Below are 12,350 nucleotides of genomic sequence, written 5' to 3' on the forward strand. Positions count from 1 at the left end.
CGCCAGTTCTGCTCTTTGATGATCGGCTCAGGAGAATAAAGTCGATAGAAAAACATAAAAGTCCATTTCTCTCTCTTGTCTGTCTGAACATAAGAGAGATTACAAACCAGAGACACAGACAGGACACTGTAAGAGTAGAGGTGTCGTCAATGACGCACACAGTATGTATAAATATAAAAAAAGTTCTGCTCAGTACAACAACACTGTGGGTGAGAGTAGGGGTGTGGACCCCAGTGTCCCGACTGCTGGTCAGTACAGATCAGGACACTGTGTGTGAGAGTAGGGGTGTGGACCCCAGTGTCCTGACTGCTGGTCAGTACAGATCAGGACACTGTGTGTGAGAGTAGGGGTGTGACCCCAGTGTCCCGACTGCTGGTCAGTACAGATCAGGACACTGTGTGTGAGAGTAGGGGTGTGGACCCCAGTGTCCCGACTGCTGGTCAGTACAGATCAGGACACTGTGTGTGAGAGTAGGGGTGTGGACCCCAGTGTCCAGACTGCTGGTCAGTACAGATCCAGGACACTGTGTGTGAGAGTAGGGGTGTGGACCCCAGTGTCCCGACTGCTGGTCAGTACAGATCAGGACACTGTGTGTGAGAGTAGGGGTGTGGACCCCAGTGTCCTGACTGCTGGTCAGTACAGATCAGGACACTGTGTGTGAGAGTAGGGGTGTGGACCCCAGTGTCCCGACTGCTGGTCAGTACAGATTCAGGACACTGTGTGTGAGAGTAGGGGTGTGGACCCCAGTGTCCAAGGATGCTGTTAAGAGTTGATCTGGGTATTCTGGTGTTTTATTTTGCTCTTACTGATGAACCTGTTCAGTTGGTGATTAACTTTATGAATCCACACTAGGTGGCGCCAGAGCAGCGTCACAGCGAGGACAGGAAACCCGCCACCTCACATCAGCAGGAAGAGAAGGAGAGAGAGAGAGATGGCAGCGCTCAGCCCTGGTGAGTTTTCTCTTGTTCTGCCTGTCAGAGTATCGGTAAGGGAGTCACTGAGGGTCTCTTCTCTGTCACAGAGCACAGCAGCAGCTGGAGAAGTGTCTTCCTGTCTGCTGAGAGTGTGTTCTGTCTGTCAGACACACAGGCTCTGAACTAGGAGAGAGACAGAAACTGTTTTACTTTCACTTTCTCTTGTTGGGGATCAGAGATCGGTACTGTCAACTCAAGCTGATTGGAATTCACTAAATATTTTAATAAGGTGTTTATTTAAGGTAGAATGATTGATGTAAAACCTGACTGTGTGCTGATGGTATTGGATTCACAGTGTTAGTATTCATGATGCTCAGACACGCTCAGATATGAACATTTCCTGTTTGTTGCTCAGGGGCCGTGTTTATTGTACAGCTGATAATACCAGAGAGGAATCAGTACAGATGAACAACAGAGGAATTTATTTGGCCCATAATTCGTAATGATTCCAGGGTCTCATGCAGCTGTTTGTACTGTCTTGACTGGGCAGCTTGTTCCCTCCCTTAACCCCTCTCTGTACAGTAGAGCCCCATGTCCTGACTGGAGGAGCTCATCCAGCTGTGTCTGGAGAGAAGCCAGGGTATCATCTTCAACAACAGGGCTGGGCAGCTTGTTCCCCTCTCCCACCCCCCTCTGTGTACAGTAGAGCCTCCCACTCCTGATTTTAAGTCTTAGTGTTGCTTTGAGCTTCAGTGTTAAATTCTGAGGAACTCTGAGGTTTCAATATCTAACTGGTCTTTAATGATGACTGACTGTCACTGAGGATGTTGAATATTTTGTATGAATTGTGTTCCCTATCTTCACCCTGTCAGTGTGGGACACTCCCTTCAGACTAAAGAGACTCAGTTCCTCCACCCTGTCAGTTTCACTGTTTTTAAACTAACATCACGCTAGTTCTCTTCAGTGTGGATCACAGTAGATCCACACTGTAGTAGTTTCTAAGCGGTTTGAAACTATACAACACAGAGATTTCCCAGCCAGGTGGCTGAGTCCCAAATATTTTTTATGAAATGTGACATTTTAGACTCACTACTGAAGAATCAGGATGGACTGAATGATTTTACAGTTCTTTACATTTATCTAAAAATAAGGTGGTATAAAGGTTCATTCTGAACACAGGAGTCCCATATATGTCTGAACTGCCATTGGACACTCAGAGTGTTAGTGGGACTCTACAGGGCCCTCTTGAAGTATTGGCACCCTTGGTAAAGATGAGCAAGGAAGACATTGGAAAAATGTCTGTTTTGTTTATCAGATGAGAGAAATCTAACCTTTCAGTGAGGTTAAATTATTCTAAGAAACAAAATCCTGATGAAAAATAAACATGTACTATTGAGAGAACAGTTAAAATAAACAAATATTTAATATAAATTGTAAGAATACAGAATAAGAATGTTGTAAGAATACAGTCTGATTAACATTAACAGAACATTTTTGTATACCACAGAGAATACACAGAAAAATAATCTCAATAATCTGTGATTTTCCTCTCTCACAGGGCTGGGACAATAGGAAAGATATAGAAAAGTTTTTATCGTGAATTTTAAATGGGATGAAGAGTGAAGATATCTGTGATGAAAACTTTATAATGTAAATAATCTGTGATCTTTCTCTCTGACAGGGAGGAGACGGGCTGATTCCCATGAGGTACCACAGCGTCTCTCAGAGATCAGGATCGTGCTGCTGGGGAAGAGATGGTCTGAGAAGAGCTCAGCAGGAAACACCATCCTGGGCAGAGAGGAGTTTGAGACTGAGGGAGAACCTCAGGAGTGTGAGAAGAGACAGGGTGAAGTAGCTGGGAGGCAGATCACTGTGGTCAACACTCCAGGCTGGAATGTGTGGCTGATGAGGAATGATCCTCAGCAGATCAGACAGGAGGTTGTGTACAGCGTGTCTCTGTGTCCCCCAGGACCCCACACTCTCCTCCTGGTGATTGATCTGGACTCAAACACAGACTGGAGATCAGTGAAGGAATATCTGGAGCTCCTCAGTGAGAGAGTGTGGAGACACACAATAGTGCTGTTCACCTGCGGGGACACACTGACACACACAACCATTGAGCAGCACATTGAGAGAAGAGGGAAGGATCTCCAGTGGCTGGTGAAGAAGTGTGGGAACAGGTATCATGTTCTCAACAACAAGGATAGGGGCGGCACTCAGGTCACAGAGCTGCTAGAGAAGATAGAGGACATGGTGGCAGGAAACTATGGGCTGTACTTCACCACTGACATAGACCAAGTATACACTGAACTGGAGACATACAATAGAGAGATAGAGGAGCTGAGACAGAGGTTGGAGGAGAGACAGAGAGAGACGGAGGAACTGAGACAGAGGGAGAAGGAGAGACAGAGACAGACGGAGGAGCTGAGACAGAGGGAGGAGGAGAGACAGAGAGAGACGGAGGAGCTGAGACAGAGGGAGGAGGAGAGACAGAGAGAGACGGAGGAGCTGAGACAGAGGGAGGAGGAGAGACAGAGAGAGACAGAGGAGCTGAGACAGAGGGAGGAGGAGAGACAGAGAGAGACGGAGGAGTTGAGACAGAGGTTGGAGGAGAGACAGAGAGAGACGGAGGAGCTGAGACAGAGGTTGGAGGAGAGACAGAGAGAGACGGAGGAGCTGAGACAGAGGGAAAAGGAGAGACAGAGAGAGACGGAGGAGCTGAGACAGAGGTTGGAGGAGAGACAGAGAGAGACGGAGGAGCTGAGACAGAGGTTGGAGGAGAGACAGAGAGAGACGGAGGAGCTGAGACAGAGGGAGGAGGAGAGACAGAGAGAGACGGAGGAGCTGAGACAGAGGTTGGAGGAGAGACAGAGAGAGACGGAGGAGCTGAGACAGAGGTTGGAGGAGAGACAGAGAGAGACGGAGGAGCTGAGACAGAGGGAGGAGGAGAGACAGAGAGAGACGGAGGAGCTGAGACAGAGAGAGACGGAGGAGCTGAGACAGAGGGAGGAGGAGAGACAGAGAGAGACAGAGGAGCTGAGACAGAGAGAGACGGGGGAGCTGGGACAGAGAGAGACGAAGGAGCTGAGACAGAGGGAGGAGGAGAGACAGAGAGAGACAGAGGACCTGAGACAGAGGGAGGAGGAGAGACAGAGAGAGACAGAGGAGCTGAGACAGAGGTTGGAGGAGAGACAGAGAGAGACAGAGGAGCTGAGACAGAGGGAGGAGGAGAGACAGAGAGAGATGGAGGAGCTGAGACACAGGGAGGAGGAGAGACAGAGAGAGAAAGAGGAGCTGAGACAGAAGTATGAAAGAAGGGAGAGAGAGAGAGAAGAGGGGCTCAGACAGAGGTTGGAGGAGGAGTGGAGCAGGAGAGAAGAGGAGCTGAAGGAGAAGATGAGAAAGACACTGGAGGAAGAGGAGCTGGAGAAAGAGACAGAGGAGCCCAGACTGCCTGTCAAGAGGAGGAACAGTAAAGATCTTGAAACTCCCACCAGTGAGTGTGATTGATGCTGTATTACTGAGTCACTGATCTTACTGCTCATCAGACTGAGAGATTCAACCATCTTGTGTCCTGTTAGGAATTAAAATCATACTGTGCTCCGCTCTGTACTGCGTTACTAACACAGTGGCACACAGATCTGTGTCTGTTTAAATCCTCTGTGCTGTAATTGAACTGTTTTCTCTCAGGGAGATTAGATTTAATCCATCACACAGCAGCTCAGTCTCTGTAATCTGTTCCTCAAGACTGTCGGACCAACACTCAATCAATCAAGGTTTATTGATCGATGCACGAACAGTACAGCACACAGCAGTGTTGTCAGCATTGAAATCTGCAAGCTCGTTAAAGGTTCGTTAAGAGGGATAGAAGAGTTGGAGGACAGGAATTTATAGGGGTTAACATTGGGATACAACAGATTACACAACTGCAATTTACAGATTGTGTGGAAGTAACACAAGGATAGGAGGTATTGAGGTGTCCTGACTGTAGTAGTGTTCAGGGTAGGAGGTATTGAGGTGTCCTGACAGTAGTAGGGTACAGGGTAGGAGGTATTGAGGTGTCCTGACAGTAGTAGGGTACAGGGTAGGAGGTATTGAGGTGTCCTGACAGTAGTAGGGTACAGGGTAGGAGGTATTTAGGTGTCCTGACAGTGGTAGGGTACAGGGTAGGAGGTATTGAGGTGTCCTGACAGTAGTGGGGTACAGGGTAGGAGGTATTGAGGTGTCCTGACAGTAGTAGGGTACAGGGTAGGAGGTATTTAGGTGTCCTGACAGTAGTAGTGTTCAGGGTAGGAGGTATTTAAGTATTTAGGTGTCCTGACAGTAGTAGGGTACAGGGTAGGAGGTACTGAGGTGTCCTGACAGTAGTAGGGTACAGGGTAGGAGGTATTTAGGTGTCCTGACAGTAGTAGGGTACAGGGTAGAAGGTATTTAGGTGTCCTGACAGTAGTGGGGTACAGGGTAGGAGGTATTGAGGTGTCCTGACAGTAGTAGGGTACAGGGTAGGAGGTATTTAGGTGTCCTGACAGTAGCAGGGTACAGGGTAGGAGGTATTGAGGTGTCCTGACAGTAGTAGGGTACAGGGTAGGAGGTATTGAGGTGTCCTGACAGTAGTAGTGTTCAGGGTAGGAGGTATTTAAGTATTTAGGTGTCCTGACAGTAGTAGGGTACAGGGTAGGAGGTATTGAGGTGTCCTGACAGTAGTAGGGTACAGGGTAGAAGGTATTTAGGTGTCCTGACAGTAGTAGGGTACAGGGTAGGAGGTATTTAGGTGTCCTGACAGTAGTAGGGTACAGGGTAGGAGGTATTGAGGTGTCCTGACAGTGGTAGTGTTCAGGGTAGGAGGTATTGAGGTGTCCTGACAGTAGCAGGGTACAGGGTAGGAGGTATTTAGGTGTCCTGACAGTAGTAGTGTTCAGGGTAGGAGGTATTGAGGTGTCCTGACAGTAGCAGGGTACAGGGTAGGAGGTATTGAGGTGTCCTGACAGTAGTAGTGTTCAGGGTAGGAGGTATTTAGGTGTCCTGACAGTAGTAGGGTACAGGGTAGGAGGTAATTAGGTCTCCTGACAGTCGTAGGGTACAGGGTATGAGGTATTTAGGTGTCCTGACAGTAGTAGGGTACAGGGTAGGAGGTATTTAGGTATTTAGGTGTCCTGACAGTAGTAGGGTACAGGGTAGCAGGTATTTAGGTATTTAGGTGTCCTGACAGTAGTAGGGTACAGGGTAGGAGGTATTTAGGTATTTAGGTGTCCTGACAGTAGTCGGGTACAGGGTAGGAGGTATTGAGGTGTCCTGACAGTCGTAGGGTACAGGGTATGAGGTATTTAGGTGTCCTGACAGTAGTAGGGTACAGGGTAGGAGGTATTTAGGTATTTAGGTGTCCTGACAGTAGTAGGGTACAGGGTAGGAGGTATTGAGGTATTTAGGTGTCCTGACAGTAGTAGGGTACAGGGTAGGAGGTATTGAGGTGTCCTGACAGTAGTAGGGTACAGGGTAGGAGGTATTTAGGTGTCCTGACAGTAGTAGGGTACAGGGTAGGAGGTATTGAGGTGTCCTGACAGTAGTAGGGTACAGGGTAGGAGGTATGGAGGTGTCCTGACAGTAGTAGGGTACAGGGTAGGAGGTATTGAGGTATTGAGGTGTCCTGACAGTAGTAGGGTACAGGGTAGGAGGTATTGAGGTGTCCCGACAGTAGTAGGGTACAGGGTAGGAGGTATTTAGGTGTCCTGACAGTAGTAGGGTACAGGGTAGGAGGTATTTAGGTGTCCTGACAGTAGTAGGGTACAGGGTAGGAGGTATTGAGGTGTCCTGACAGTGGTAGGGTACAGGGTAGGAGGTATTGAGGTGTGCTGACAGTAGTAGGGTACAGGGTAGGAGGTATTTAGTGCTCTTCGTAGGTGTCCTGAGAGTGCCAGTGCCCCCTGTCAGTTCAAGGAGGTAACTGCAGGTGTCTGCTGTGGTTGGCTGTTCAGCAGTCTTACTGCCTGGGGGAAGAAGCTGTTCTGACACCTGGTGGTCTTGGTCTGATACTTCAGTACCGTTTTCCAGATGGTAGTAGAGAGAGCAAGTTGTGTTTAGGGTGACTGGGGTCCCTGAGGATGGACCTGGCCTTCTTGAGGCATTAACACAGTAGATATCCTCTGTGTTCAGTAGCGCAGCTGGTAGTGTTCTGAGCCAGTGTCACCACCCTCTGGAGGACCCTGAGCTCGTGGGCGGAGCAGTTACCACACCAGGCAGTGGAGCAGCTGGTTAGGATGCTCTCAGTGGTGCAGCTGTAGAAGCTGGTCAGGATGTGTGAAGGCAGGCTGAACTTCTTCAGTCTGGGGAGAAAGAACAGGCGCTGTCTTGTCTACGGGGTTGGTGTGGTGGGTCCAGGTCTGATCGTCCCGGAGCTTGGTGATGAGCCTTGAGGGTACGATGGTGTTGAATGCTGAGCTGTAATCAACAACAACATTCTCACATACGTTTCTCTCTCGTCCAGGTGTGAGAGGGCAGTGTATATGCTTGAGGCCGGTATATAAACACAGACTTTTCAGATGAAACTTGAGTCACGTTGAAAAAATAGATCTGACACAAGGAAAAAACATGAACATCAGGTAAAACTATGTAGTTAGTTGATACTCAAGGTTAATTCCCAGATGTTCATTCTGTAAGATTCCTTCATAATGACTTTTAAGTTTTGACCCTTCTTCTTCAAACTGAACCCTTCTTATCTGTGGAGAGGCTCGTCTCCTCTCATGTGTCACCTCCCTGATGCTCCTGTCTCTCCTCCTGTTGCAGTGAGTGAAGTCGAACCCAGACTCCAGTCCCGCCCCTCTGAGCTGAGACTGGTGCTGCTGGGCAGGACTGGTGCTGGGAAGAGCGCAGCAGGAAACACCATCCTGGGCTCAGAGGAGTTTCCCTCTGAAGCCAGCAGCTCCGCGGTCACTCAGGAGAGCCGGAAGAGGACAGGACAAGTGTCCGGGAGACGGGTGACTGTGGTGGACACTCCAGACTGGCTCCACGCCAGACTGTCTGAGGGGGACAGGAAACGGGATGTGGGGCTCTGTGTTAACCTGTCTGCCCCGGGACCCCACGCCTTCCTCCTGGTGACCCCGCTGGGCCGATCCACAGGGGAGGAGAGGAGGACACTGGAGACAGTCCTGGAGATATTCGGGGAGAGTGCCCTAGGACACACCATGGTCCTGCTCACCCACGCTGATGAGCTGGCCAGCAGGACGCTGGAGGAGTCTGTGCACACAGGCAGCAGGGAGCTCCAGTGGCTGCTGGAGAAGTGTGGGAACAGGTATCACGCCCTCAACAACAAGGACAGGGGCAGCACTCAGGTCACAGAGCTGCTGGAGAAGATAGAGGAGCTGGTCGCAGGAAACAAGGGCAGCTACTACAGAACTGAGACGTACCAGGAGGCCGAGTCCCAGATCAGACAGAGGCAACTGCAGATCCTGAGGGAGGGGGAGGAGGAGAGACTGAGGGAGAAGCACCAGAAGGAGCTGCAGAACTACCTCCGCAGGATGGAGGAGGAGATCCAGACACGAGAGGAGAAGATCAGAGCGCTGGAGGAGCGGATAGCAGAGCTGGAGGAGAGGCTGAGGGAGGAGAGGGATGAGGGGAGGAGGAGAGAGCTGGAGGAGGAGCTGAGGAGAGAGAGAGGGGAGAGAGAGAGGCTGCAGAGAGAGATAGAGGAACTGAGAGAGGAGCAGGAGAGGGAGAGGAGAAAGAGAGAGGAGACACACAGAAGGGTGATGGAGGAGCTCAGGCAGCACTATGAGGAAAAGGCCAGAGAGGAGGCAGAGGGACACAGAGAGACTCTCCAGCAGGTCAGTGTGTCGACAACACAGTTCACTCCAGCAGGACAGGAGCACAGGAGCTGCAGGAGGGAGATCGAGGAGCTGAGAGAGACAGTAGAGAGATACAGAGAGACAATAGAGAGACAAAACACAGTGATAGACAGACTCACTGTGTGGCATCAGAGACACACAGGAGACACAGGAGAGTGATTGAGGACCACAAGCAGCACATCGAGAAGAAGGTCACAGAAGATGACTGAGACAAGAGCACACACAGCCCGCAGACATACAAAAGCACACACAGCCCACAGACAGGAGAGAGAAACAGAGAGGAGATCGAGGAGCTGAGAGAGAGCTGAAGACACTGAGACAGGAGCGGGAGAGGGAGAGGAGGAGCTCAGGCAGTGTTATCCGAGTGACAGAGAGACACAGAGACACTGCCGCAGGTCAGTCACTGATCCACAGTTTTTCCCAGCGGGAGAGGAAGATACTTCCTGGACACAGAGTGAGGACTTTCCACTGAAACACTGATCTCTTCCTCGTAAGAGATCCGACTCACTGAAAACCAGCCCTTAGTGTCCCATGTGAAGAAAACTAATTTTAAATAATGTTCTATTTTGATCATGTTTGTATTTTGGTATTCTTTGTGTATATATAAATGTCATGAATACTTTTGGATATAATTCTGACATTGTATGTGTGTCTAACAGAATATATGTATGTAGCGGCAATGCTTGTTAATAAGACAGAATTAAGTGTCCTTTCCCAAATGAGGCCCCATCTCTCTGTTGTGGAGCCACAGAGAAGCTATTCATGTAGACTGATTTAAAGATGTTTTCTTTTGATAAGGGACAGCTCCCAAAGGGGGATGCACTTAGCTAAGCCTGGCTATCATGATCAATGGTCATCCATTGGCGCCTATCTGTCTAGGGAGTGCCGAATGGACATCTGGACTGCATTCCTAAGTGTCAGGAGTAAGTGACTCATATCTCACCTTGATCAACCAATCAGGGACTGGTAGGGCCGAGTAACCCACGTGGGACTCTGATGCCCATGGAACCTTCAGCCAATGAACAAGCTGAAGTTCCTCCAGGTAAAAACAGGCAACACAGAGAGCCTGAGAGATTCAGTAAAATTCAGAAGGGATTCTGGAGAGGATTCTGTGGACTTTTCTAAAGGGAATTCAAAGGAGAATTCCAGGGCAGGACGGCCCAGGAGCAGGAGGCTCCCAAGGGCAGGACATTCTCGCAGCGCACCTCCTGACCATCCTGAGACTCAGCCCGGACAACCACGGAATGGCCAGTGTGTCCGAGTGCCAGAACTTTCCTTTGTTCTAAGAGTCTAGAGTGGAGGTTGCCAGAGAGTAACCAGAGGATCCACCCGAGGTTAGCACCAGCAGCAAGCCTCGTGAACAGGTCCGAACTGTGGACAGCTGAATCACTATTCAGAACTAGCGCTTCATCAGGAACGAACAGGTCCTCTTCCTGACCTGCTGGGACCCACAGTCATCTTTTCTCCTGTGCACAAACTGTGCTAGTTAAAGCCAACACTAACTAGCCGGTCAGTGAGCATCAGCAGCGCACCGTCGCAAGCCGCACAGCACAGCCTGGCACGCAGCCAGAGAGCGCGGATTGGACAGCAACAGGCTGAAACTGTTTCTTTGTGCCCGCAGGAGATCTGAATCCCCAGAGATTGGATGAGTATTCAACTTCAATGCATTACAGCTCGAGAATTCAATTGTTATCCCAACCAGTTGATATCAATTTAATTCCTAAGAGTTATGTACTTGTTTTGAGTATCTAATGTAGAAGTTATAACCAAGTTCATTTACGAAACGGTCTAAATGAATGATATACTGAACATATGTCCTCTTGATATGTGTAACACTTTGTAACTGATTGAATATATATCTTTTGTATTCTGATAACCCTCTTGATAAGATCTGTTAGATTTATATGCATATTCTATGTATTAATAAATGTATCCTTGTGTATTAGTACCTGTGTGTGTGCGTTGTTTGAGTTATATCGCATGGTTGGATTCTAAGGCCATCAAAAGAATCATTTTGTGATTTACTGCTACAATTAATAATTGTCCCAGTAAATGCCCAAACCCTACAGAACTGGTGCCTTCAGAGAGCCACTACATGTGTATAATTGTAACAGTGGAACAGTGAGTTTGTATCCAGCTGTGGGTCTGGCGGTGTCCCACCCGGTATAAGAGCACAGTGTCGCTGACCGGGACTCCGAGGTGGGAAAGTGGCCGGTTGTGGCCGAGATGGCGAGCAGCTGTTTCCGGCGGGCGCCAGGCAGGGTGGGCCAGGACAGGCGTGAGGCGGCCGGGCTGTGTCTGCGATCCCAGCGGGGGCGTGTGCCTCCTTCTCACAGCGTGTCTGGTGTGGGTGTTCGAGGGGCTGCTCATGAGGGGTCTTGAGGAAGAGACAGAGGCGCTTCAGCGCGACGGTCAGCCACACTGCGCGCATCAGGCCGGCCGATCGCTCGGACACACAGACCTTTCTGGAAGAGAAGCGCGTTTTCACCTCCTTCAGCCGGAGTGCAGCTGCAGAAACACACCGCTCGCTTGTGCAGAAGGACGTTGAAGCGCCGCTGGAAAACCGACGTGATGATGAAAGACGTCGTTTCATGACGGCGCCCAGACCCGCTGCCGGCTCGTCCGGCAACTGGGACTTTATATCTCGCAACGGCGACTTACAGTCTCAGAATTACGACTTTATTTCTGGTCATTGGGACTTTATATCTCACAACGGCGACTTACAATCTCAGAATCACGACTTTATTTCTGGTCATTGGGACTTTATATCCCGCAACGGCGACTTACAATCTCAGAATCACGACTTTATTTCTGGTCATTGGGACTTTATATCTCGCAACGGCGACTTACAGTCTCAGAATCACGAGTTTATTTCTGGTCATTGGGACTTTATATCTCGCAACGGCGACTTACAGTCTCAGAATCACGAGTTTATTTCTGGTCATTGGGACTTTATATCTCGCACTTCCGAGTCAGAAAAGTCATAATTTCGAGATCTAAAGCCGAAACGGCGAGAAACCGCGGCGCGTTTTTTTTCTTTTCACTCCCTGGCGGACACGGCTTCCACAGAGGAGGGAGAGAAATGGACTTAAATGTTTTTATATCGACTTTATTCTCCTGAGCCGATCATCAAAGAGCAGAACTGGCGCCAAAACCCGCTTCCGGCTCGTCCTCCGGATGGCGCTGCGGCGCCGGTTGCTAAGCGACGCTCCGAGCCCGAGCGCTCGAGCTCCTCTCGGGGCGGTTTTATTCCCAGCTGAGGAGCCGCTCCTGTCCTGGAAATCCCGGGAAGGACTGGGACTCCCCTCCTGTGGGCTGGGAGGCTCTTCCCGGGTGTTTCCGCAGACGAGGGGAGTCCTGGTGTCCTGGGAAAAGGCCCCCTGTGCTGCGGGCGTCTCCGAGAGAAACGGGCTGTTTGTGTGGGAAGATGCTCTTTCCTCAGGAGGGGAAGAGCCGAGCGGGAAGGAAAGTTCTGGAAGTGCGTCTCCTCTCCGGCTGCTCCAGTCCCAGTGACGGCGACACCGGGACAGGACAGGAGGGACGAGCGGGTCCTCTTTCCCACACGGGGGATTAGTGGGGTTTGTTAGGACACAGGACA

General features: G+C 50.0%; 1 protein-coding gene across 1 annotated transcript; it reads left to right on the forward strand.

Moving 5' to 3' along the window:
- The first annotated feature begins 885 nt into the window (after positions 1-885).
- On the forward strand, positions 886-10,694 carry LOC148812605 (uncharacterized). The gene is made up of 3 exons (XM_088908558.1): positions 886-950; positions 2,596-4,410; positions 7,695-10,694. Exons 1-3 carry the CDS (start codon positions 932-934, stop codon positions 8,909-8,911), a joined length of 3,051 nt encoding a protein of 1,016 aa, XP_088764684.1. The 5' UTR covers positions 886-931; the 3' UTR covers positions 8,912-10,694.
- The last annotated feature ends 1,656 nt before the right edge of the window (positions 10,695-12,350 follow it).

The sequence above is a fragment of the Atractosteus spatula genome (genome assembly GCF_055471065.1).
Source record: "Atractosteus spatula isolate fAtrSpa1 chromosome 10 unlocalized genomic scaffold, fAtrSpa1.hap1 SUPER_10_unloc_2, whole genome shotgun sequence".
NCBI classification, from domain to species: domain Eukaryota; kingdom Metazoa; phylum Chordata; class Actinopteri; order Semionotiformes; family Lepisosteidae; genus Atractosteus; species Atractosteus spatula.